A 26,597-nucleotide genomic window follows, 5' to 3' on the forward strand; every position below is an offset into this window, starting at 1 on the left:
ATCCCGATGCTGTAGCACAGGAATTAGTTTTCCCTGGAGGTTTGTTCTTACCTGCCAACAACCCAATGAAGAGCATCAACAGCCAGCCCGAGAAGGCATCGCTCACGCTGTGCAGCAGCGCCCAGGTGGACTCTTTGCTTCTGTTGGTGATCTGGGAAAGGGTTTTCAAAAGGAAACAAAAATCCATGAGGACACTGATCCACTGTGGTGTAAATGCTCTAAGAACTACCTGGTGACGCTGTCACTGTACTTTGGGGGGGGTGAGGGGAGAGAAAAAGCATCAGACAGCAGCTGCTCCTACAGCTGGTGCAGTAAATGCAGCTCTGGTTGGGAGGTGTAGGAGAATGGATCAAGGGTCATGGGATCCCAGAATGAGTTGGGTGCGAAGGGACCTTGAAGATCACCCATTCCAACCCCCTGCCATGGGCAGGGACACCTTCCTTATCCCAGGTTGCTCCAAACCCCGTCCAACCTGGCCTTGGACACTTCCAGGGATGGGGCAGCCACAGCTTCTCTGTGCCAGGAGCTCAAGGATACGGACACAAGGGGGTCACAGGTTTAATGCCAGCACAGAGGAATGGTCAGGCTGGGAAGCAGCACTAGGAAGTGAGACTCAGCCCCATCCCAGATGCCCCAGGCTGAGCTGACCTGTCAGTCTCACTGCTCCTGACAGGCGGACAAAGGGGGACAGAACGGCCATTGTGTGCCCCGAGTACCCAGCTGCCTCTCCCAAGGGAAACATTCCAGCTCACCACTATTATTCCCAGATAAAAAGGCACATTGATGCACACAACTAATGCCCACTAAATGAGGAATAAACGCAGTAAGAATCCTTTCTGCCTGGATGAGCATCTGTTGGGTTTTTCCAAATGCCACACTGATCCCTGTGACGGAATCCAGGAGGGCTTGGGGTGGCTGCCAAAACTACTTCCTTTAGATTTCTTTCCATTGGACAAACCCCACACCTCTTTGGCCAGCCCTAACTTCTGCCTTGACCTGATTTGATCTCTCTCCTATGAAGACAGGCTGGGGTTGTCCAGTCTGGAGAAGAAAAGGCTTCCCCGGGAGACCTTAGAGCCCCTTCCAGTGCCTAACGGGGCTCCAAGAGAGCTGGAAAGGAACTCTGGACAAGGGCCTGGAGTCACAGGACAAAGAGGAATGGCTTCCCACTGCCAGAGGGCAGGGTTAGATGCAATATTGGGAAGGATATTCCTGGCTGTGAGGGTGGGGAGGCCCTGGCACAGGTTGCCCAGAGAAGCTGTGGCTGCCCCATCCCTGGAATTGTCCAAGGCCAGGTTGGACAGGGTTTGGAGCAACCTGGGCTAGTGGAAGGTGTCCCTGCCCATGGCAGGGGGTTAGAACTGGATGATCCTTAAGGTCCTTCCAACCCAAACCATTCCATGATTCTCTGATCTCTGCAGACAGGAAACTGTGCCACGCTGATGGGCACCACCTTTGTACCCACACCTGTGACAAGGCTTTGGACCCTTAACCCAATAACAGGACCAGTTTTGGGGCAGGAGGCAGCAGGGACACAAAGCCCCTTGGCTGGGTCTGCACTCACTCAAATTTTTGGGCATTATGCTGTATTTCTTGTATTTATTCACACCCTGAGCAGTGTGTGTGCTCTATTTGGGTCCTGTTAGCAAAGACACAAGTTGTTTTGTGAGGCCCAGGGGAAAAAAATAAAGAATCAAAGAATATTTTGGGAAACAAATAGACAAGTTGAGTTCAGTCATCACCCTCCAAGAGTGCTGCCAGCAAGGCAGGAGCAGACTGAGGACATGGGTTGTTCATTTAAAGTCCCCCCTTGCTTTCTGAGCAAATTCCTTTAATTGCACAGTGGTGCAAAGGGATTCTGGAAGAATTCTGGAAGAATTGCACTTCTCAAACAAAAAAACTCCAACAGAAAGAGAGCATCTTTCACCTTTGCAGTTGTGAAAGCAGAAAAACAGGCTGGTTTGCCTATCTGAAACCCACATTTTAAATAAATAAAAGTCTTCAGAAGAGAAGTAGCAACCGATAAACTGCAACATGGGGGACTTAAGGCTCCTTTTCCTCTAACTGAAGCTCTCACCTCCCATCCCAAGGGTAACCCCTTCATCCCAGGTGTCTCCAGGAAGTGCCTCCCTACCCCAGCAATCAGAACTAAGATTAACAAAGTTAATTATCCTGCCCTCAGTGCCAGTGAGGAGCAGTAGGAATTTTTACCTCCCTGTGCCTGTCCCGGTCCCTGGATTTCTCTCGCACCCAGTCTATAGTGTTAAAATCTTCATAGGTGCCCACTCCAGGAAGAGGTTCCTCCAGGAAATCCATCATGGTGCTTTTGCCATTCATCCCTCCTCCATTATACGTGGAAAAGCCTGGTGGGGGAGGAACGGGGAAAATTGAGCATTTCTTAGTTTCCCCCTTTTTTTATAAAACCCCAAAACACTAATTAAGGGGGGGAAAGCACAGATTTCAGTGGGAACAAAGAGCTGCTGAGATGTTCCCGAGCTAAATACCCCAGGCACACCTTCCCAGGTGATCTGTGCCAGGTACAGCCTTCCCAGCTCCAGCAGCTCACATGGAGATGGGGCTGTTCCTGGAAATGACTGTTCAAAAACAAAGTGAATCATCACTAGATGTTGACTTTTCCCTAAATCCAGGACTTGCCGTGAGGATATTTTGCCATTTGAAGTAAGCAGAGGGGAGAGGGAGAGGAGAAAGGGAATATTTGAGACCCCCCAGGAGAGCTGAAGGGAATCCCAGGTGGATCTGGTCGTGGTGGGCAGCAGGGCATGAATGGGAGCAGGGAAACAGGGAAAGCAAAGCATCCAGTGGGGCATGGAAAGCAGAAATAGTGGTATCAAGTGGGATACCACTGGGAAAACACCAGACTGAGGGTTGCAGCCTCCCTTGGTGGAGAGAACTCAGCCAAACCACTCAACCTCCTGCCCAACCTGCTCCAGCCCACGGAAAACGATGGTTAGTGTGGGTGTACACCCCCAAAATCGTGGTTCTGTAAGACACTAAGTGTCTCCAGTCATCCAGAGGGAAAAACAGAAGAGCAAAAGCCAAAATCCAATCAAAACTGGGAAGTGTTGGGGAAGAGCAGGGTTAAAACTCCCAGGCAGAAGGATAATGGTTGATATTTCACTCAGAGTATTTAGGCTGCAGCTATCACCGGGGCAAAGGTGTCTCCAGATGGGAAAAATAAGGAATTCAAACAGCTGCCCTCTGCCCCATCATCTAAAGCAGGAGGGGAAAAGAGAGCTGTGATGTCTTCCCAACCCATCTCCCAGATTGGCACAGCTGCCTCTTCACAGGGAAAAAGGCACGGGAAAACAAGATGAGTCATGTACAGAACTGACAACCACCACAAAATAACCCACTTAAAAAGGCTCCTCGCTTCATCTGGGACAAAAAGAAGGTGAACTGGAGTTCTCCAGAGCTCTTCCCAATGGTGAGAGCACAGGCCATGAGCCCCAGCTTGCACTGGGAAGCAAACAGGGCACGTTTGGCAAGAGCTGCAAGGAATTCCCGGCTTTAATGACATTTTTGAGGCAAAAAGCTTGGAAATACCCAAACTGGCATCAAGGCTTCCCTGTTCAAATATCCCCACTGGAAATTCCAAGTGCTCTTCTATAAACCTGATGGGCCAGAACCTCCTTTAATAAATCCCCTGTATAACAACAGCCAGGTGGGAGGCCGTGGAGCGCTGAGGTACCTGGAGCTCCTCCTGCCCGCCTGGGTAGTGCTGCCCACGGCCTCCAAGGCAATGGGAGCTGCCTGGAGCAGGGATCTGGTACAGGGGACAAGCCAAGGCCTCCTCCCAGTCACCTGCAGCTCAGCGAGTCCCACCTGCAGCCCAGAGCTGCAGCTCTTCACAGCCAAGGCCACCAAAGGACATGGGGACTGTGCCCGTGGCAGAAGTGAGCTCAGCAGGGTCTGACCCAGCTCCATGGGGACACACAACATCCCAGTGCCCACCTGGGAGACTCTGTGGCACACCAGACCTTTTCACCACAGTCATCCACATCCAATTCCCAGTCCCAGGGCCCCCCACCTCACACTACAGTGTATTTTTAATATCCTTGTGCTCTGGGAAAGCTGGAATGCAGATTTGGGGATGGAGGGGTGGTTACTGATGGCTGGTGAGAGCACTGTGGGAAGCCAGAATCCATCCAGGCCTTCATGCCCCCCAGACAAGGAACTACCACGGTCACATTCCCAGGGATGAGGTGGCTCTGGGGGGAATGACGAGTTCACCAAGCCCAGCAATGCCAAAGACAACACCAAATCCACCTTGAAAAGCAGGTGAGTGACTCCCCTGCACACCCATCCCCAAACCAGGCAGCCCAGCCTGAGGGGTTCTTTTTGCTTCTACAGGAATGACCACCTCTCCTAAAGTATCCCAACCATTCCCATCTCCGTGCTGCAGACAGCAGGCTCTCACTGCCTATTCTATTGGTTTTTTTGGCATATCCACTGCACTGTTTCCTAAAGATTAAAGATACAGCTGTCCTAAATTAAAGTATTAATAAAGGAGAGTTAAACCTGGCAAACAGAACACCCTGAGAAGCATTTTCTGCAAGAAGCTGAGATCGGGGCATTCCATGCTCGCTGTCCCAGAAAAACTGCCCAGACCAGTGACTTGGAGCTATCCTGGGAATGCTCTCCCAGCTCAGGGCTGCCATGGAGCACCACAAACCAGACCCTGAGGGCACAAAGCTGCAATGCCAGAGGGGTTGCGGGTCATGGGACCCCCAGCAACACCCCGATGGCCCCCTCAATCCCTCAGGCACAGCCAGTGTGATCCCACCCATGATCCCATCCTCAGCCTGGGTGATGACATCCACAGCCCATGTGATCCCACATGCAGAAGGGACTCACACACTCCAGACCAGGCAGGTGCAGTTTGGAGCCTGATCCCACTCTCCAGGACCCCCACCCAGCCCAGCCTGCCCATCCTACAGCCCCAGGATTTCCATTCCCAAAGCAGAATCCCGCAGTCTCCAGCCCTACACCGCAATTGTCCATTGGACAGAAGACAATGAGGAAACATCCTTATATTTTTTCCAGGAGTAATGCAGAATGATAAAATGGCTGACAGCCATAAATATTTATCACGATCATATTTCCTGCCTTAGCTGGTTGCAAATCAAGGATCCTAGAATAACCAGATAGGAATAAAGGAGGAAAATGAGTTCAGTGATGCTTTGCCATTGCACAGGTCCCCCTGTTGGGAATGTCCAGATCTCTAAATCAGAATTTAACGCCAGAGACAGCAAGTGAAAAGTGACTCTGTTACAGCTCATCTCTAAACACAGATTTCTCAGTGTTTTGATCACCTCCCCAGAACAGGTTAATTAATCCTCCACTTCAGACTCTGGCTCAGGAAAACCAGACAGGGCTTGTTAAACTCACAGACTCTGCCCGGTGCCACCCCCACAAAGCCCCAGCGTTTAGGAACGGTCCTGCAAGGGGACAGCAGGGGACAGCGATGGCACCTGCAGATCCCTGCCACCGCTTCCCTGCTCCAGCAAATCCGGGGAAAGCCAGGGGTTTGCAGGCAGTGCACGGCCGTTACACAACAGAAATCCCACTGCCCACCCACCCTGACCCACCGCCTTCACCCCAGCCCCAGGGCCACTGCCAGCAGTTTGCCCGCTGCCTCCACAGCGTGCACGGACACACGGACACGCTCCCCTTGGCTCACGCCACCTCTTCCTCCCTGCAAGTGTCTCCTCACCCTGGCTCAGCCGCTCCTCGGGAGCACCTCTGGGGGTCTGCCTGTGCCATGGCCGTGGCTCAGGGGCTGTTCCTGGGGCTCACAGCGGCACTCGCTGCATCCTCTTCCTCCGGACTCCGATCCCGCAGCGGCGCTGGGCACCCCCCCCTCCCGCACCCGGCATGTCGTCACCGTCACATGAGCCAGCCCTTGCACCTCCACGGAGGGACAGGATTGGAGAGGCACAGGGAGAGGGTCAGGCTCGCAGGCAAGGACAGAGGGAGCAGCTCTGGCCAGGGATGGGGAATCCCGATGGTCCAGAGCAGAGGCTGCACCCCGAAGCGGCGAGCGGAGCCGCTCCGGCAGCACTCGGGACAGTTTATTTGGCAGAACGGATTCCCCGGGACTAAAACCCATCTGCCGTGCTGCAGACTGGCAGCTGCAGAGCTGGGGCTGCCCAGGGCTTCGAGCTGGAGAAAACTCACTGGAAAATGCCGTTTGTGCTCGTAAGCAGCAGGAATCAGGCAGGGTAAAGTGCACACTCAGAGTGATCAGCGTCACAGAGGCTCTGGGGTGGAAGGGACCTTAAAGCTCATCCCATTTCACTCCCTGCCACGGCAGTGACACCTTCTACAAGAACAAGTTGCTCCAAGCCCTGTCCATCCTGGTCTTGAACACTTCCAGGGATGAGACAGCCACAGTTTCTCTGGGCAACCTGTGCAAGTTTGAAGCCATTCCCCCTTGTCCTGTCCCTCCATCCCTTGTCCCAAGTCCCTCTCCAGCTCTCCTGGAGCCCCTTTAGGCCCTGCAAGGGGCTCTCAGGTCTCCCTGGAGCCTTCTCTTCTCCAGGTGAACACCCCCAGTTCTCCCAGCCTGGCTCCAGAGCAGAGGGGCTCCAGTCCTTGGAGCATCTCTGTGGCCTCCTCTGGACTCCTCCAGCAGTTCCACATCCTTCTGATGTTGTTCCCCAGGGCTGGAGGCAGCTCTGCAGGTGGGGTCTCACCTGAGGGGGCAGAGGGGCAGAATCCCCCCCATGCCCTACTGCCCACACTGTGGGATCAGCCCAGGCCACTGGTTTCTGGGTACAGAGCACACAGCCAGGGTATGTGGAGCTTCTCATTCACCAACACTCCCAAATCCCTCCCCTCAGGGCTGTTCTCCATCCATTCTCCACCCAGCCTGGATTTGTGCTTGGGATTGCCCTGACCCACACATTGATTCCCCTTCACCCCAACAGTCCAACCCCAAAGATCCACCAAACCTGACCCTTAACCACCTTACCAGCCTGTCCATGGAGGGACACCCCAGACACGAGCACCCTGCTCCCCACCTCCCACCAGGGATGCTCCTGGCACACCAGCAGGGACATAACCTGCTCTGCACCCCGTTTCCAAAGCTCTGCACCAAGCCAGGATGCAGCAAAGGAAAACACACATTTATCAACAGTCTCCTGACCGCGGTGTCACTGATGTACTGACACACAGACTCCTTTCTTTTCCCACCCAGCTCACAATTTCCTCGCTGAATAGCTCCCAACAACTGCTCTTTGCTCACTGTCTTTCCAGCAGGCAGCCACTGGATTGTCCTTTTGTCCTCTCGGCACAGTCGATACTTCAAAGCACTCTCCCAACCTCCTGGCCCCAGGAGCACCTTTATCTTGCCATTCAATGCACACAAGAGCTCGAAGGGACTGGTGATTAAGTTCCTCCAGCTCCAATTTGCTGGTGATAACTTGTCATTCAGACATTGCCTGCGAGACTGAAACCCTACGCCCTCCACATGCTGAATTTGGTCTCACTGATTAACTGCTCCGGGGCTCTGGCTGAGGAAGGCGGGTGAAGAAAAAAGCCAGGGGAGATGTGCCAGCCCGAGGTTCCCACTTCAAGTTTTAATTAAATTTTTAATTTAAGATGGAGAATAACTCGCTGCTGAATCCTGTTTGTGTTCATAAGCACCAGGAATCAGTCAGGGTAAACTGTGCATTCAGATCTCTGATCGTGGAGTCACGGAATGGTTTGGGAAGGAAGGGATCTTAAAGCCCATCCAGTTCCAACCCCTTGCCATGGGCAGGGACACCTTCCACTAGCCCAGGTTGCTCCAAGCCCTGTCCAACCTGGCCTTGGACACTTCCAGGGATCCAGGGGCAGCCACAGCTTCTCTGGGCAACCTGTGCCAGGGCCTCACCACCCTTGCAGGGGAGAATGTCTTATATCTAACCTAAATCTCCCCTCTCTCAGTTCAAACCCTCCCCCTGTCAAGAACCTGTCAGTTCTTGCCTTTAGAGCTCAAAGAGAAAAAAAACATTCAATCCTACAGAGAAAAGGAGACCTTCCACCACTGAAACACGTTTAAGTCTTCCTCTGAAAGAAAGAGAAACACAGTCCTTTGCTCCTACAATTTAAAGCCCGTCCAGAGGCTTCCATGACTCCCAAGCATTACATCTGATTCCTCCCGAGCTGGTGTTGCCTCCCCACTGCTCCAGTGGGGAAAGGGCCACTGAAATAAAACACAAGACAAACCAGCATTGCCACCTCACTTAAACACCCACCACATCCTTTAACCCATTCAGGGGAAACCACTGGCATTCAAACAGTCTTGGAAAGGGTTATCTAGGAATCAGTATGACTTGCCCTCATAACAAGGTTGGCAGAAGCAACCCCCTCATCTAGGAGAGGTTTCTTGGCAAGGCAGCTTTTCCAGCAGATTTGGCTAAAGGAATCAGGCCTCATAAATCTTGTATTTCATCCAAAAAAAACCCAACAACCAACAGGACTGCAGATAGAATCCAACCGACTGTGTTTTAGGTACCCATGAAGCTTTGGACAGAACTTTCTTTACAAGATCTAAAGCAAATTAAGCTGTTGGGGAGTAACAGGGAAACTTTCTCACAGAAAAGCAACAGGATGAAGACACAGGATGATGATTAAATCCCTCTGTTTTCAAAACAGGAGAAAGGCAACCCTGGAATCCCACTCAGTTCTGCCTGTCCTGCACTATTCCGTGTATTTCTAAGAGGTCTGGAGAAGTGGTGACTACACTTTGGGCAGTGTTTTGGGTAACCAGCACGTCTTGGACTGACTTTAGAGACTCACAGCTGGGATACAAGGGAGCAGGAGAAAATCACTGCCAAAAAACAAGGTTTAGAGGAGGAGCAAAAGAACTGCAAACCCTCCTGCTCTAAGTCAGCACGTTTGACTTCAAGTGTCTGCGACAACACTCAGCAAGTCGTTGCTCAACAACTGAGGGGAGGCAACCAGGAAACAGCTCTTTTTTTTTTAATTCCTCAAGCCAAGAAGCAGCAGAGATTTGCTGCTGCACAAATGCACCTTGGACATCACATGTAGCTCTGGGCACCTTTACTGTGAAACAGAGAGGTGATACCAGTAAGATGAAACAACAACTGGGAAGCCAAATGACCAGATGACCTTCAAAGGTCCCTTTCCAACCCAAACAATTTAATGATTCTAGGATTCTGCATCCTTAAAAAGACTGTCCCTTTGGCCAGGATGTAAATTCCAGCTCTGACAACAACTTTGAGAAAGCACTGCTAAGATTCCCTCGTTTCCTGCTGTAACACCATTACCTTAGTGCCAAGACTGCAAGGGAAACTATAAAAGTATCAGGGGATTTGATTAAAAAGCCAAGTTTGACTCCCGAGCACAACTTAACAGCATGGAAAAAAAACCCATAATAATCAAGGAAGGTCTTATCTGTTACATTTTACTGATAAAATGCTGAAGTCCAGACCAGAGGAGATAAGAGGGAGAGAACATGTTACTCATGGTGAGGTTTCAGTAACACAAACAGGCGTGAGAAGCCACTGCAGTTGGGTTTAGAGCAGTTTGACTGAAACAGGCCTGAAGCACTTGGAATATCTACATTTCAGCAGCAGCAAGGCTGGTGGTCCCCAGCAGAGCCCTGCCACTGTCACTCACCAGTCAAGGCCCCCTAAGGAAAGCTCTGAGGAGCTCCAGCTGCCACACACGTTCCAGGTTTACAGATCCATCAGGCAGGAGGTGACACTTCCTCTTCTGGGCACCTGGCAGGAGCTGGAAGCTCCAGTTTTGGGTGCTCTTTCAGTTTGAAAAGCCACCACCCTTACAGGAGAGTTTGACAGCATTGGAGAAGGGGTAAGGCAGGGTTGGGTTCTGGTTCCCAAAGGCATCACTACCTGGTCCCCATCCAACACCACACCAGGCAGAGGTTTGCAGGGAGAACCTCAGTTGCCACCTCACCAGCTCCAGTCAAACCTGTGCCCCCACAGCTTCAGGTTTCACACCTGGCACCCAAACACTTGCCAGCTGACTTCTCCTGAAGTCAGCAGGGGAGAGTCACAGGGTGAACAGAAACTGGCATTTGGGCAAGGAGCTCTTTCCCCTTTTACATTTCCTCTTTTACTTCTGTGTCACCTCTCCCATGGCCTTGAGCATCCTGTCAACACAGAGAACATCATGCAGGGGAACCACTCCTCAGGTATTTGGCCTCAGGTTGTGCCAGGGTTGGATATGATGGAAAATTTCTTCATGGAAAGAGTTTCCAACCCCGGCATAGGTTGCCCAGAGCAGTGGTGGGGTCACCATCCCTGAAGGGATTTAACTGCCACGTGGATGTGGCTCTTGGGGACATGTGCTAGTGGTGGCCTTGGTAGTGCTGGGGGTTGGTTGGACTTGATGGTCTTAGAGGGCTTTTCCAACCCAAAGGATTCTGTGATTCTCAGCCCTCTGAGGTTCTGCCACCACCATCACTTCAAGCCACAGGTGCCAGTGGGGCAGAGCCCTGTTTTTTTTACAGAAGTAGCCACAGGCCTTCAAACATCCTCAGAGGAGATGGGAGAAGCCTGTTAAACAACCCAAGTGCTGTTCCCAGCCAACAGCAAAACCCAGCTCAAGTCACCCACTACCGCTTCTAAGCTCCATGGAATAACAATCTCCTGACAAGAAATTAAAGGATTCAGCTCCTCCTCTCTAAACATCAAACCTGAGCCCAGGTTTCAGCCCAGAGAGCTGACACCACCCTCCTTTGCATGGATGGAACCCCGAGAAGAACACATGTGGGAGGTAAATCATGCCCATAAATCCCTCTGCACAGTGACAGAGGGTTTTGAACCACACACAGATGTTTCTCTCTCAGAGCTGATGCAGCCACTACCCACACACAGTGATCCTTCCTCTGCCCAAGCCAAGTGGACAAGGATCACATGGCCCTCACAAGACTCCCTGTGGAAAAGCTGGCAGTTTGGGCTCCTGGCAGGTGACATTTTCGGGAAGCCTGCCTTCCCTTCCAGAGGCAGAGCACACAGCTGGGAAGCAAATCAGAGGGATTTCTTTTGAATTTCTGCCCTACAGTAACAGGGGTGGGGGAAGAAGAGAACAAGAAGGTTTATGGGAAGGCACAGAGCCCCAAATGAAGTCTTTCTGCTTTTACAGTAACTTGTGATAATTCACAGAGGATACAAGCAGGTAGGTCTTGCTTGTCCAGTGCCAAAGCTCAGCAGACCCATGCAGATTCATCCCTCCTCCATTAATGTCACAGCTCAGACTCTTGGAGGAGCAGACCCTCTGGACAGCTGGGGTTGGCAGGGGAAGCCAATAAACCCTTCTCTGCTGTCACAGCACGAGATTCTCTCCACAAGGGAAAACCTTTAAAACTACAGATAAAGAAGAAAAGAAGGGAAGGGAGCAGAGGGGAGGGGAGAGTCTCTGCAATTGCTCAGCGCTGCCATCCCTTCCCATGGCACTCACATCCCTCCCTCCTGGCACCACCAGCTCTTCCCGACAGCTGCTATTTTGGAAAACTCCAGAAAGGACTATCCAGAAGTCTGGGAAGCAAAGCAGTGGGAGAGAATATGCCACATCTCACAGCACAGGAACCACACAGAGAGGGATGCAATCCAGCACAGAATCCTGCAAACTCTTCACCTCGGTGCCAGGAAACATCAGACCCATCCTCTGGGCAGAGGCCAGCAGGATCCACACAGAAAACATTAGCATGAAATCCTACCAAAAGCCATCAGGACAAACAGGGGAAAGCTCATGGGTGTTACCTCCCATCTCCCTGTCGAGTGGTGGGTCATCATCTGCCATGGATAAGTCCACAGATGCTCCAGCTATTTCCAGCATGTCCTCATCACTGGTGCTGCTCTGGAAGCTCCCCCGTCGATAGCCTTTCTGATCCATGGCCAGAGCTTCCAAACCTGGGAGCAAAGGGGAGTTTTTTAGAGCACAAGCATGGAACCTCATTTTCTAAGCCAGCTAGACTCACACTTGACCCTGAAGACCCAGAAGCTGCACTGCCCTTCCCACGGGAAGGGTGGGTGCAGTGCTGCCACCTGAATTTCAGCCTAGAACTCCAAGGTTTTGGAAGAGCTTTACAATTTTCTTGCACTGGATTTCATACTGTCACATGCCAGAAACAACAGCAGGTCCCAGTATGGCATCTGAACCCAACTGGGGAGCCATAAACATGGCAGCAATGGGTTCTTAAAAGAACAAGTTTAGCAACCAAGCCCACAGAGATTCTCCCTAACAGGGATCCTACATCCATCAGTCCACTGTTGGAAAAGGGCTCAAACTGGATGCTGGACAAGGAAATGTCAGCCACGAGTGAGGCTTCACCAAGGCTATGAGACAACAAACTGCAAATCACCCCAAAAATGAGAAACAGCCCCATCTCAGCTGTGCCATCCCGTGTCACCTCTGCCATGGCTCCCAGGGATCCGACCACGATCCCGAGCACACGAGCAGCCCAAAGACCTCAGGACATGCTTTTCTCTACAGAAAATCAATTCTATTATACAATCACACAATGGCTTGGTTGGAAGGGACCTTAAAGCTCATCTCATCCCACCCCCTGCCATGGGCAGGGACACCTTCCACTAGCCCAGGTTGCTCCAAGCTCTGTCCAACCTGGCCTGGAACACTTCAAGGGATGGGGCAGCCACAACAATATTTCAAAGTTCTTGGTCTAAAAAGCCTCTCAGCATATTTCCTTTTTCTCCTTTGTACCTCCCACAGGCTGTGAATGAGTTTCTGTCTGCCAATCGTGACCCAACAGAGCCAAAATGACCAAGGTCGAGTGTTAGCCAAGGCAAGTGCCATCCACCCATGTATTTATTAAATAACCTCCACATATGCTCTCAACAGGTTTGCAATGATTTTTTTTCGACCCCAGTCATCTCAAGGAGCCACCCACATCAGATCACAACACGAGACCTGTTGTGTCTCTTCCTCTTCTCCAGAACAGCAAGGAAACTACAAACACACAAGCTCTGAAAACATAATAAACTAAATAAATAAATAACCTAAACTGGGGAAAAAAAATCATGTCAAAAATAGCTCTTGCCACCTGGAAGTGGGAATCTTTGCATCTCCATGAGAAGACAGACTCATAGAATCATGGAGGTTGCAGAAGGTCTCCAGGATCATCAAGTCCAACCTGTGACCACCCAGCCCAGAGCTCTGAGTGCCACGTCCAGTCCTTCTTTGGACACCTCCAGGGATGGGGACTCCACCACTTCCCTGGGCAGCCCCTTCCAATGCTTGACCACTTTTTCCAGGAAGAAATTCCTCCTGATGTCCAACCTGACCCTCCCCTGGCACAGCTGGAGGCCGTTCCCTCTCCTCCTGTCCCTTGTTCCCTGGGAGCAGAGCCCGACCCCCCCCAGCTCCCCCCTCCTGTCAGGGGGTTGCAGAGCCAGAAGGTCCCCCCTGAGCCTCCTTTGCTCCAGGCTGAGCCCCCCCAGCTCCCTCAGCTGCTCCTGCTGCTCCAGCCCCTTCCCAGCTCTGTTCCCTGCCCTGGACACGCTCCAGCCCCTCAATGTCTCTCCTGTTGTGAGGGGGCCCAAAACTGACCCCAGAATTCCAGGTGTGGCCTCAGCAGTGCCCAGCACAGGGGGACAATCACTGCCCTGGTCCTGCTGGCCACACTATTCTTGGTCCAGGCCAAGTTGCCACTGCTGGCCATGTGTGCTTTGCCTTTGCAAACACTGATATTTTTTCAGAGAATTAGAGAGGAACCAAATATGTGGCTCAGCCTCAGGAAGGGAAAACGCCAGCCAGCACTTCCCAACGAGCTGAATTACACACTCTGCAGAAAACACTTCCTATTACACAGAAAAAGCCACGACAGCACACACAAAAAAAAAAAGCCTTGGAGCTGCACAGAGTGACGCATTGGGCTCTTCAGTGTGGAACATGATGTTCCTAAACTTTTAAGCCCTGTTTTCTCATTAAACTGGTGCAGAATACCCCAGGAAGGAGGGAGCCCAGGGGAGCTGGGTGCTCAGGAAGGCATATGAGCTCCCTGAGAGCACACAGACAGTGTGGTATGGAGAGCTGAGGGCAGGAGAAAGCCAGGAGTTCAAAGTTAATATTCATCAGCTAACAATAAAGAAAATTAAATCTCATTAAAGTGCTGTGGTGCTGAGCTGCTTCCAGGGAACACAGTGGGTCCAACTGCCAGCCCAGGAGTCAGGGAGAGCCTGTTCATCCTGGCAGAGAACTAAGGAAACTCTGTGCTTGTGTGTCATGGGGCTCATCTGCAGTGTAACACAGTTTTACAGGGATTTTCCAATAAGACTCTTTGTGTGTGTAAATACATGGGAAGGGGGGCTAAAATGTGTCTGTCTTTCTAGAGTCATGGAATGGTTTGGGCTGGAAGGGACATTTAAAGATTATCCATTTCCACCCCCTGCCATGGGCAGGGACACCTTCCACTAGCCCAGGTGGCTCCAAGCCCCATCCAACCTGGCCTTGGACACTTCCAGGGATGGGGCAGCCACAGCTTTTCTGAGCAACCTGTGCCAGGGCCTCCCCACCCTCACAGGGAAGAGTTTCTCCCCAGTATCTCACCTAAACCCATTTGCTTTCCACAAGAAGCATCAGTTCCTGCCCAGGCTGCACAGGCAGCCAGACCACTGCTCGAGGAGCAGAAACCAGAGCACCAGCACCTCCTGCTTCTCCCAGTTCCTCCCCAAGTTTGTTCTCATTTACAGCTTTAAAAATCAAAACCGAGGCAGCAAACACAGCACCTCCCAGCTGCAGCAGAGCCCAGGGAACACCTGGCAGCACAAAGAGGACACAAGGAGGATAATTCCATGCTCACTTCTCCCCCCAGCCCCGAAGCAGTGTCGGGTTTAAGTCATTTTTTCTTACCAAAACGCTCCCTCTACGGGCGAGCGATGCTTTCCCAGGCTAAACCACATGCACAAAACATAAAATTTAAAAAGAAAAGAAAAAAAAAAAAAGACCGTTCTCGTGCTTATCTAGTTGTTAATTTATCACCAGTCCTCATCAGGCAACAGCTGCCTCTTTCCACGGGCTGCAGCACTGCCAGGACTCTCCCCGCCCCCCCCCCCCCAAGCAAACGTACGTACCCAAAGGCTCCCGGTGTCCCCAACGCCGGTGTGATGCCATCCTCCTCCAGTGCCCCATCCACCTCCTCCAGCTGCCCCATCCACCTCCTCCAGCTTTCTACTCCGTCCTGGTGCTCCCCATGGCAGTCAAGAAAAAGGGAAGCAGCGAAGCAGAACCCGGCAGGGTCCCCACGACGCCTGGAAGTGACTCAGATGACAGTGCTGGCAGCCAGGAAGCTGGAGCTCCGCTGCCATCCTGCTGCCAGCCCCAGCTCGGCTGGGATGCTCAGCCCTCGCCATGATTTCCAATCAAAAAAAACCACCAGACATTCCAAGATTGTCTCCTTGTTTTGTGCTCCAGTGTCACCCAACAGCACCCGTCCCAGGGCCACCACGGCAGCAGGGCAGTGGGAGTGGGAGTGGTAGCCCCGGAGAGCTCCGGCACTGCCACGCTCGGAGCAGCCCTTCCAGCACACAGGCTCAAGGTTTTCCCAGTCAGAGCGTGGAAAAAGCTCCTGTAGCATTTTCCCTGTCCCTGTCAGAGGGGAGGCTTGACCCCAGCTCCACCAGCACCACACGGACATCACAGCAGAGCAACACCAGGAGCGGTAACAATCCCAACCAGCCACCTCCAGAGTCGTTCTCGTTGTGGGAAGGAGCCAGCTTACCACCTAGTGGCTGTTTCCTCTGGAAAACCAAAACCTGGATCACAAGACAGTGGGGTTTTTTTTAAAGATCAGCAAATCTAAGCCATGCTTTGACAGCTCAGGGCTCCCTCTCCTTCCCAGCCCCACATGGCTCTCGGACAGTCCCTTCCGGCAAGTACCAGATAATAAGAACAAATAAATAAATAAATAAATAATAAGAATAAATAAAAAAGAAAAAAAACACGCGGAATAAACCAACTGTAACTGGAAAAAAAAAACACAAAGGAGAGGAGAGAAAAATGTAGCTGTTTAGTTGTTATGTCAACACGAGTGTTATGTCAATACCCATGGTGCCTGGCTGGGAGCCAGCAGAGCCAGGCTTTCAGAGAGTCCTGGAACTGTTTGGGTTGGAAGGGACCTGAAAACTCCTCCAATTCCACCTTCCTACCACGGGCAGGGACACCTTCCACTAGACCAGCCTGCTGGTGTAGCAAGCTCTCTGGGCAACAGGGGGGTTGGGGTTTGTGGGGCTCCCCCACCACAAGCTCTCTGGGCAACATCACCCCTCCAGAGGCTCACGTGCCATTAAAAACCCCCACGTCTCCCTCCTGAAGCAAATAAGGGGCAAACTCCATCTGCACCTAAACTAAGTGAGCTGGTTTGGATTTTGTTGAATCCCAGCCCTCGAGGCCTGGAACCCTGCGCAGGAGGATTTTTAAGGAGAAGCCTCGTGCACAGTCGTGCTGCCAAATGGATCCCCCAGGGAGGGACCAGCCCTCTCTCCCCACGCTGTGACAGCAAAGCCGGTGACTCGCCGCAGGCAAGAAAATGCTGGTTTTCCAAGTCATTCCCTGCTCCAATTCCCTGTGCTGTCTGAAGTGACTACAACCAGCCTCTGCTTCTGTGGATGGGAAACTACACCAAATTTACAAGGGCTGGAATGACAGGACAACATGGAATGGCTTCACGCTGACAGGGGGGCAGGGGTAGATGGAATACTGGGGAGAAATTCTTCCCTGTGAAGGTGGTAATTCCCTGCCCAAAGAAGCTGTAGAAGGGTGGAAGTGTTCAAGGGCAGGTTGGACGGGGCTTGGAGCAACCGATAGCAGTAGATGGTCATCAAGGTCTCTTCTAACCCAAATCATTCCAGGATTCTATGACTGCTCCCTTCCTGGAGTGGCCAAGGGGGGCTCTGGGGCTCCCCCAGCCTCACACTAGTGCAGGAGCAGAATCCTGTCCCTCCCAGGCTGTGCTGGCCCTGGCAGAAGGCTGACCTGGCCAGTGGGACTCCACCACTCCAGGCAGCCTCTTGCCCTCAGCAGCTGCTCCAGCAAAGGCAAACACCCCCTGGGAATGCTGCTGCCTTGGGCCAGAGCTGTCTGGCCACACTGGCCTGAACAATAGGAGGTTTGTGAGAAACTGGGAATTCTACCAACACAAGCCGAACACAAAGACTTGGATTGTTTTAGGGCTTGTTTGGGGCTCTTTTGTTGTTCTCTGACACGTATTCACACAGGCCCCTGGAGTGCTCTGCCCTGACATCTTCCCAGCAAGGTAACAGGCGCTGTGAGGAGTCTGGGTCATGGCAGAAAGCAGAGCATGGACCCTGTGACATTTTGGGTTTTCCTGGCACTTCTGCACATGGGGCTGATACAGCACTTTATGGGATTCACCGCTATCCTGGAATGCACTGACACCACAGCCTTACAGCCACACCAGTATCACCTCTTCTGGAATAATCCATCACTCCACAGAGCTTCTGCCTCTCAGCCCAGGACACCGGAACACCCAAGGGAAGGCAAACAGCAAACACACCCATCCCAAAAGCAGGACAGGCACTTCCAGGCTCCAGCCGTCGCTCCAGCACGTGTGGACCGAGGCGATGCACAGTGAGGGCACAGCTGTGTCCAAAGGCACTGCCAGCCCTGTTCAAAACCAGCATCAGTCCTCCAAAAGCCAAAAGAAACGTTGTTAAGCACAAAGGCAGCTGAGCTGGAAGCACCTGTACATCACAACTCACGATTAGGAACATCTTTTCCTGGTTACTGCCTCAGTTATCTGCTCCATCCGTTGCTTTCTCCAGGAAACCTCATTTTTTCCTTCTAAACTTTCTGTCATTTCCATTTTAATTCTCAGTTAAAAAGCACAATGTCAGCTCAGACACCTCTTCCCAGGAGGTTCTTCACAACCAGTTTCAGCTTTTCAGTTTAATATTTTGACAAAAAGCAGCCCGGCACAAAAATGCCCAAGACCAAATTTACAGGCAGCTCGTGATCTGTTGAGGGATCTGTTGCTACTGGATTTTAAGCTGTATTTTCCAGACTAAGTTCAGTTACTTACAGCAATTTCCAGACTGCAACACAACAGCTTCTCTGCCATTCCCAGCCTCTTTGGGAATCCAGGATGGTGACATCACTGACTGTCACGGCTCTGCACAGGAGAATCACCAGAGAGCCTTGTTTTTCCAACATAGCTGTGTGGCTGGTAAGCGATGACTCCCAGGTATCCACGGCCATCCTGGGGTTAGCAAACCCTTCCCATCACTCAGCCCTCCCAGCACACAGGAAGAGTGTGACTAACACATGACCCAGAGGGAACCAGCCAGAATAAACACACGTGGTTTCCATCGCGGAGCATCAGGAACTGATCCGGCACCGCTTTCATCCCGAAAACATCAGAGTCTTGGATAGAGGCTCCAAAGCCACCTCCTGCCAAAATGTCTACTCTTAAACTGGATCACAACCACAGCTGTCCTCTTGGCCAGCCCCTTCCCTAGGAGAGCTCTGGGAATCGGGACATCCCTACAGGCCCTCTTTTTGTTATGGGGATAGGCTGCTCCTTGGATGAATTTCCACATCACACAGCCCACACCAAGGAGCCACAGCCAAAGTCCACACTGAGGAGAAGTGGAGTCAGGGACTCCCAGATGGCAGTGAAGGCACTCAAGAGGCTTCAGGACCTCTCTCCATCCTCTCCCTGTGAAAGGGTGCAGAGGGTCCAGCCCCACGACCCGCAGACTCAGCCCAGGACAGTGCAACACGTGGCAGCTCCCAGCAGCCTGTGAAACCAGCACATCCAGCACAAAAACAACTGGAAAATGGCTTGGATGCAAGATGAGAAGATCTTAACACCTAGAACCCTAAAATCCCAGACTGGTTTGGATGGGGAGGGACCTTAAAGACCACCTCATTCCACCCCCCTGCCACGGGCAGGGACACCTTCTACCAGACCCAAGCCCCATCCAACCTGGCCTTGGACACTTCCAGGGATGGAGCAGCCACAGCTTCTCTGGGTAACAAATAAGATCATTTTCTATTTCCCAAATAAGTGAGTTACTTGTTTGTAACTTCATTTTGTAGTATTTTGTAAACCCATTTCCAGTTTCGAGGTTACAAATGTCCCTCCTGGCAGTCACACACTGTCCATCCACCACAACCTGTGCAACACCAACACAGAGGATCTGCACCTTCAGATGACATGACCTACACTCATCCCATTCTTCCCACATCTGCTGCCTTCAATTATTTTCCTGGAATTCAAAAAGAACAAGAATTTGCAGTTACAGATCTAACAGAGAAAGCTGATGCCCAAATCTCTCAGACAAAAAAAAAAAAAAAAGAAGCCACATAACCACTAAGAAAATATCATCTCACCTCAAACACCACATCTTTTTCCCATTTTCCTTTCCTTTTTCCCTTTATTTTTTTAAGGACTGTCATGGCTACAAAAGCAAGACTTCAACAGATATTTCCAATTAGGGTCAATAGTCCAGTTTAGTGTCATGCTTGCATCAAGTCTCAGCTGGAAAGCTGTCACTCCACACTTTGTGAACACCCAGCACTGGAACTCTTCCAGCAGAACACCTTCATTTTGGTGTTGTTTTTAGGAGACACTTCTCAGAACACCCCGAAATCCAAACAGCACCACGTGGAACTGGGGTTAAGACTCATTCTGGGGAGACGCAGCTCAGCCTCTTGCTCGACAAGGGAGAAAATACCCAACATACTGAAATATGGGCTACAACAGATTTAATGGGATTTTCAAGCACAAAGGGAACATAAAGCACTCAACTTGCACAAAATCCTGGGAGAGAACAGCCTGGGAAAGCCTCCCTGTGGTGAGGGGATGGCTTAGGGGAGGAGAGCCAGAGCCCAGGCCAGGACTGCTGCTGGGCTCCTGGGGAGCAGGAACAACCCGGAGCTGCTGCCAACTGCAGTGGGAATTACAGCTGGCACACAGCGAGGGCTGAGCACAGCAGGTACCTTTCCAACCCCTCCCTCTCCACCAAATCTGTCCTAGCTGCTCAGCACATGGAGATTTAATGCATTTCTGTCAAAGCAATGGGTTTCATCCTGCTCACAGGCACCTCCTCGATCCGAACTATACACTCTCCTTCCTTGTAGATGGTTTAAAAAACAGACTGAAGTTCCTGAAGAAGGGAGGAATAAAGCCAGCCTTTAGGAAGTGCTGGATCATAGCCCAGAGGCTCTGAACCCTGAGGCATTGAGGCAGAACAGGCTGGCACACACACCATGGGGGGACTCCCAGCATTGAAGCCGCTCCCGGGACTCATTGAATTCCCACAGCCGGTTCCAGCCTCCTCCCAAAGCAGGACACACATTCCAACCTCACCTTCCACCCGGCAACAGCACAAAGTGGGACGCTGCAGCATCCAAATGTTCTGGAGGAAAAGCCATGAAGAGGTGAAAGAAGGAAAGGAGGAAAAGAAAGAAAACAGGGACATGATGGAAATCTCCCACCCCAAAACGCCCCCGGTTGCTGTGTCGGACCAAAGCACTCAGCTGGGCTCACTCCTCTCCCTGAACTCCGGGAACACCTGTAGCACCCCTTGTTCCAAATAAAACATATTCATCCACAGAGAGCAAGGAATAATGGCTCCACACTGCCAGAGGGCAGGGATAGATGGGATATTGGGAAGGAGTTGTTCCTTGTGAGGGTGGGGAGGCCCTGGCACAGAGAAGCTGTGGCTGCCCCATCCCTGGAATTGTTCAAGCCAGGCTGGACAGGGCTTGGAGCGACCTGGGCTAGTGGAAGGTATCCCTGCCCATGGCAGGGGGTGAGACTGGATGGGCTTTAAGATCCCTCCAACCCAAACCATTCCATGATTCTCTGACCTCTGCAGACAGGAAACTGTGCCACGCTGATGGGCACCACCCTTGTACCCACACCTGCGACGAGGCTTTGGGGTTTGGACCCTTAACCCAGTGACAGGACCAGGGCTCACAGTGCCTCAGAAACACCTGCACGTGAAGCTGTGCTGCACAACCAGGAGTGAGCTGTTATCCCAGAGGGAATAATTAAAGGTGTGATGCCAGATGCACAGAGCTATTCAACCCCACGCTGTCAGCTCTGCACTCGGGCACTCAGAGCTGGACAAACCTGCTGGATGAGTCCGTGACCAGACCATGGCAAGGCCAGTCAGTGCCAGCCCTCCCCTGGCTGTGCAGCCTGGGGCTCCAGCCGCCCTGTCAAGGCTCCCAGAACACCCAAATGACTTGGGATACTACATGGATGAACTCTACCCCTACCTGAACATGCTCCAGGTGAGGAATTTTGCGGGATGGGTTTGCCTTCCCTCACTGGTGATCACATCCAGCTGGAGACACAGCTGGTGCCACCTTCCACAACGAGGATGGAAGAAGAAAATAAAGGACTGTGGCAGAGGGGAAGAAATAATATGGGATTTGGGGAAGGAGGAGGGGGTGAAGGTGGATGCAAGGCAAAGGAGAAGAAGCAGGTGAGCCTTGAGAGCCGAGGGGCTGCAGGCAGCACCTCAATCTGCAGGGCAGCTGCCACCAACACCCCACAGATCTATCTCTGAAAATGCTATTCCCAGGTGAAAAAAGAGGCTTTGTGTGCATCACCCTGCACTGAGAAACCCCCCCACGACACCCAGGGGCAGCAGCACAAGCCTTGGTGCTCCTGCAGCAAGGCCTCCCCAGTTTTTGGAGCCCCTCTGCTGAACCCCTCCCCAGCTCACATGCTGACAGCTGCATGACCCCTCCCATTAAACCAGTTGTTTGTGCTGAGCAGCTCATTATCCTCTAATTGCAGGTGGCAACGTGGCCATTGCACCACCAGCCTCTGCCCTGCCAAGGCAGCTGGAGCCAAAGGAATCCTGCATCCGTGTTACAGATATTTCCTGAAATATCCGTGTTACAGACCCATTTCTTACCAGCTTCATGACTTCTTTTTTTTGTTTTTTTTTAAATAAAAAACAATCCAGGCCAAGTGGGATCGAACAAATAATGCTGGAGAAAGGCTGAAGGGATGTGTTTAGATTGAAATCAGACCCTTCCCAACCCTGAAAGGCAAAGGAGTTGCCAAGAGCACCCAGCAGTAGGAAGCAGAAGCACAGCTGTACAGAGAAGGACATGGGAAAGCAAAAGCACCTTTGTGTAGCACAGTTTCCCCAAGAACCTCCTACAAACACGGCAGAGGAATGAGCTTTGGAATTTTAGGACCCATGGTGACTTTCCTGCTTCTGAACATTCTGACAGCTGAGGATGGTGAGCTGCAAAAGAGGTTTGCTGCTGTTTCCAAGGTGTGCAGAGTAAGGGAGGGGCAGAAGGTGCAGGCACAACACAGCTCCAGCAAACAACCCACTTTTGGGCGGGAGCTGCTCCCAAACCACTTCAGCTCCTGGAGAACAACTGTCAGTGACAACGCCACAAAACCCTGGGCGAACCAAATCCAAGCCCCAAAAGGTATTTTGGTGGAGCCAAGTGTAAGGACACACACCAGGGACCATTGCCTGCCCCCTGCAGAGGGTGGGGGCCACTTCCAAGGGGGCAGCTCAGCACAGTCATGAGATGACTTGGCTGCTACATCTGAAAGAATTAAAAACAATTCTCTCTTCTACACAAGCACCATTCATGCAGCATTTGAAACCAAAAACAGCCCTGTTTTCCAGTCCTTCTGGAAACAAAACGAGTCAGAGGAGCAGCAGTGTTTGCCAGCCACGTCCCTGCAGCCTCCCAGGTGCTGGTGCTTCCAGTCCTGCTCCACAAACCCCCAAGCCTGGAACATTCCCCAGTTGTGCCTTCCACAAACACCTGCTCCCCACAGACGTAAAAAGCTAAACCATTCATTTCATTCTGCCTGCACAAACCTGAGGAACAACCTCCAAGGTTAAGGAAGGGTTTAAAGCTTGGGCAAGCCAAAAGTCACAGAACCAGAGGCTGGGAACACTCACTGTGTCACAGGATTCCCAAACTGCAGCTGCACCATTTCTCACACCATGTATTCCTGGAAGCTCCTTCAGATGGGAGCTTTGCTTGAGCACCCAAACAGACCCAGGGGGACACCAGCTCTGCCCCCATGTGCTGCAGCAGGGGCAGACAGGAGGGAATCCTATCCTCACACGCTGCCTGGTCCCATTTTCCACTCCCAGCACTGGCATTCCCCCATGGAGAGGATCATTTACCCATCCAACAAGTGCCATCTGTACCTTCTCCCAAGGCTCAGCTGCTCCTGCCTCCTCTCTGTCACTTCCTGGAGCTGCTGGAACAGAAACAGTGACTCAGGCAGGGAAGCATAGCCAGGACACAGGACCTTTCCCAGGCTGAGCTGTGGGATTAGGGTCAGCCCTGAACCCAGAGCAGAGGGGCTGGTGACACTTTAGACACTGCACATGGAACCATGGAATGGTTTGGGTTGGAAGGGACCTTAAAGCCCATCCAGTCCCACCCTGTGGGCAGGGACACCTTCCACCAGCCCAGGCTGCTCCAAGCCCCGTCCAACCTGGCCTTGGACACTTCCAGGGATGGGGCAGCCACAGCTTCTCTGGGCAACCTGTGCCAGTATCCCACTACCCTCCCAGGCAGGAATTCCATCCCACTATCCCACCTAACCCTCCTCCTCTGCCACGGGGGGAGTGCTCTCCCTCCTGGAACTCACTGACTCCTGTCACACCCACCTCCCTGCCCGACGCGGGGGATCCACAACTCTCCAAATCGGTGACTCCTCTCGGCTCCCCAAACCACCTTTAGCCAAAGCTCCCGCTGCGGCGGCGGCCGCGTCCCTCCCCACCGGGACCCGCGGGGGGGACGGGGGGAGAGGCCGCACCGTTACACCGGGCTCCCCCCGGCCCCGCAGCTCCGTGCCCGCTCTGTCCGCCCGACCCAGCCCTGCCCCGGCCCCCGGCGCTGCCCTGTGCCCTCACCAGTGCCCGCTGTCCCCGCCCGGCCCGGCCCGGGCCCGGCGCCCCCGCGGCCCCTCCGGCGGCTCCTCCGGCGGGGCGGGCGGAAGGGGCGGAGCGCCGTTGGATCACGTGCTCCTTTCGCCCCGCCCCTCCGGGCAGGGCCTGTGGCGCAGGCGCACTGTGGGCCGCTGAAGCGCGGGCGCGCTGTGCCGGCGCCATCTTGAGTGTGGGCGCCGCGCTCTTAAAGCGGTACCGCCAAGTTATGAAAGGGGGGGGGGGGGGGGGGTCAAGGAGAGCGGGGGCAGAGGGTCCTGGCACCTCCACGTGCCCTGTCGCCTTCCTCCCGTGGTTCGCACCCCATCTCAGAACTCCCATCACTCTTCCCCCCAGCTGTTCAACCCCTCTCCTTGTAAACACCTATCACAGACTCCCGTCACTGACCCCCCATCACTGGCACCCCAATCACTGACTCGCCATTACCGACCACCATCACTGACCCCCCCATCACTGACCCCCATTACTGACCTCCCCATCATTGCCCCCCCATCACTGACACCCCCATCACTGGCACCCCAATCACTGATCCCCTATTACTGACATCCCCCATTACCGACCCCCCATCACTGACTCCCGCATCACTGACATTCCCCATCACTGACGCCCCCCATTACTGATCCCCCATCTTTGACCTCCTCACTGACACCCTCCATCACTGACGCCCCCCCATCTTTGACCCCCATTACTGACACCCCCATCACTGACCCCCATCACAGACCCCCGTCACTGACATCCCCCATCACTGACCCTCAATCACTGATCCCCCATTACTGACTCCCCATCACTGACACCCCCCATTACTGCCCCCCCATCACTGACATCCCCCATCTTTGACCCCCATCACTACCTTCCCCAGAAGAGACGCCCATCAATGATCCCGCTCCTGTTGACTCCCCCTTTGCTGACGACCCCCCCGTCATTGACCCCCTTCCACTGACAGAGCGGGGGGTCCCGCTGCCCCCCGGAATGCTCCATCCCCTCTGTCCCCCAGGGCGGACCCGTCTGGAGCTCAGGCAGCCCTGGACCCCCTCCTAACCCGGCGCCCCCCAGCCCAGACCCCCCGATCCCGTAACCCCCTCCATCCTCGTCCCAGCCCGGAGGCAAGGACAGTCACCGTGCCTCAGTTTCCCTCCTCCTCACCTTGGACCAAGCACTGGGACGGAAGAACCACCGGCAAGAGGTTTAGGGGGAATCTCCACCCCTGTCCGTGAGCATCCACCCTCAGCGGCATGAAGCTCCCCGGGCCAGGAGTGATGCCCCAGAAGGAGCCAAGCCCTCCCATGCAGCCCCATCAGCAGAGCCCACCCTCCCAGTCCTCCACCAGTGCCACCAGTGCCGCCAGTCCCAGTGCTGGGGGTCACTAGAGGGCAGCAGCGGTGCGGGCAGGACAGAGCTCAGCACCGGCCGGGAGCATCCCGGAGCTGCCGTTATCCCGCCGTGTCCCTGGGGGCATCTTCTCCTCCTCCTCCTCATCCTATGGCGACTGGCTCAAAACCCGGCTGGTTTCCTCTCCGGGTCTGGAATCGTGGCCGGTCCCTCCTGGGAAACAACCCAGGGGAGCACAAAGCCCTGGGGTGATCACAGAATCATGGAATCCATCAGGGAATCATTAAGGTTGGAAAAGCCCTCTGAGATCATCAAGTCCAACCCTTCCCCAGCACTGCCAAGGCCACCACTGACCCCTGTCCCCAAGTGCCACATCCCCAATCCCCCCAGGGATGGGGACTCCACCCCTGCCCTGGGCAGCTGTGCCAGGGCTGGACAACCCTTGCCATGAAGGAATTTTCCCAATATCCAACCTGAACCTCCCCTGGCACAACTTCAGACCATGTCCTTTTGTCCTATCTCTTGTTCCCTGGGAGCAGAGCCCGACCCCCATCCGGCCCCACTCTCCTACCAGGAAATTGTAGGGAGCAAGAAGGTGCCCCCTGAGCCTCCTTTTCCCCAGGTTGGGCCCCCCCAGCTCCCTCAGCTGGAACTGGGCTGCTCTGTGGGGAAGGAACACAGACCCCAACCCTAATTTCCTGCCCATTGTTTTCTATGCTCAGCAGCATCAGCAGAAGGAAGAATAAATGCCCCTGGCTGGATGTTGAACACAGCCCTGTCCCACCACAGCAGGGACAGCCCCAGGCTCGTCCCAGCCTGCCAGGAAGCTGCTTGGTTCAGGGAAACAGGAAGCCCTGAAATAGCAGAAGCTGGAAACACGTGGCTGGGGTGGGGGGATCTGGGAGCATCCAGTGTCCCCCCACTCGCCTGCACAGTTGGAATGCTGCTGGAGCCAGCAGAGACCAAGGAATAATGGTTTCAAACAGCCAAAGGCCAAGGGTAGATGGGATATTGGGAAGAAACTCCTCCCTGTGAGGGTGGGGAGGCCCTGGCACAGGTTGCCCAGAGAAGCTGTGGCTGCCCCTGGATCCCTGGGAGTGTCCAAGGCCAGGTTGGACGGGGCTTGGAGCAACCTGGGCTAGTGGAAGGTGTCCCTGCCCATGGCAGGGATTGGAACTGGATGGGCTTTAAGGTTCCTTCCAAACCAAACCATTGTGGGATTCTGTGAACGCATCCCCCCAAAAAAGCAAATATCACAGCAAAATGGGAAAAGAACTGAACTTTATAATCTAAACATTCCCTACAGCAGTTGGGTGGCCAGGACATGGGATACGTGAG

At 53.2% G+C, this 26,597-nt stretch overlaps 1 protein-coding gene across 4 annotated transcripts in view; it reads right to left on the reverse strand.

Annotated features, from left to right (window-relative positions):
* LOC114000835 (H(+)/Cl(-) exchange transporter 5) overlaps positions 1-23,917 on the reverse strand; it is a 37,179-nt gene extending 13,262 nt beyond the window's left edge. Inside the window, exons 1-4 of one of the 4 annotated variants that reach the window (XM_039387325.1) lie at positions 23,898-23,917; positions 11,757-11,906; positions 2,212-2,363; positions 52-151 (exon numbers count right to left, since the gene is read on the reverse strand). In XM_039387325.1, the coding sequence (XP_039243259.1) occupies positions 52-151; positions 2,212-2,363; positions 11,757-11,889 (385 nt within the window). In that variant the 5' untranslated portion in view covers positions 11,890-11,906; positions 23,898-23,917. Of the gene's footprint in view, positions 1-51; positions 152-2,211; positions 2,364-5,734; positions 5,830-11,756; positions 11,907-15,086; positions 15,296-23,183; positions 23,237-23,897 lie in introns of those variants that run through there. The other 3 variants (XM_027745465.2, XM_027745463.2, XM_027745467.2) reach the window with 3 other exon arrangements.
* Between the last annotated feature and the right edge of the window lie 2,680 nt (positions 23,918-26,597).

This window comes from Pipra filicauda, unplaced genomic scaffold (assembly GCF_003945595.2).
Source record: "Pipra filicauda isolate LSUMZ 115617 unplaced genomic scaffold, ASM394559v2 scaffold554_size360964_pilon, whole genome shotgun sequence".
NCBI classification, from domain to species: Eukaryota; Metazoa; Chordata; class Aves; order Passeriformes; family Pipridae; genus Pipra; species Pipra filicauda.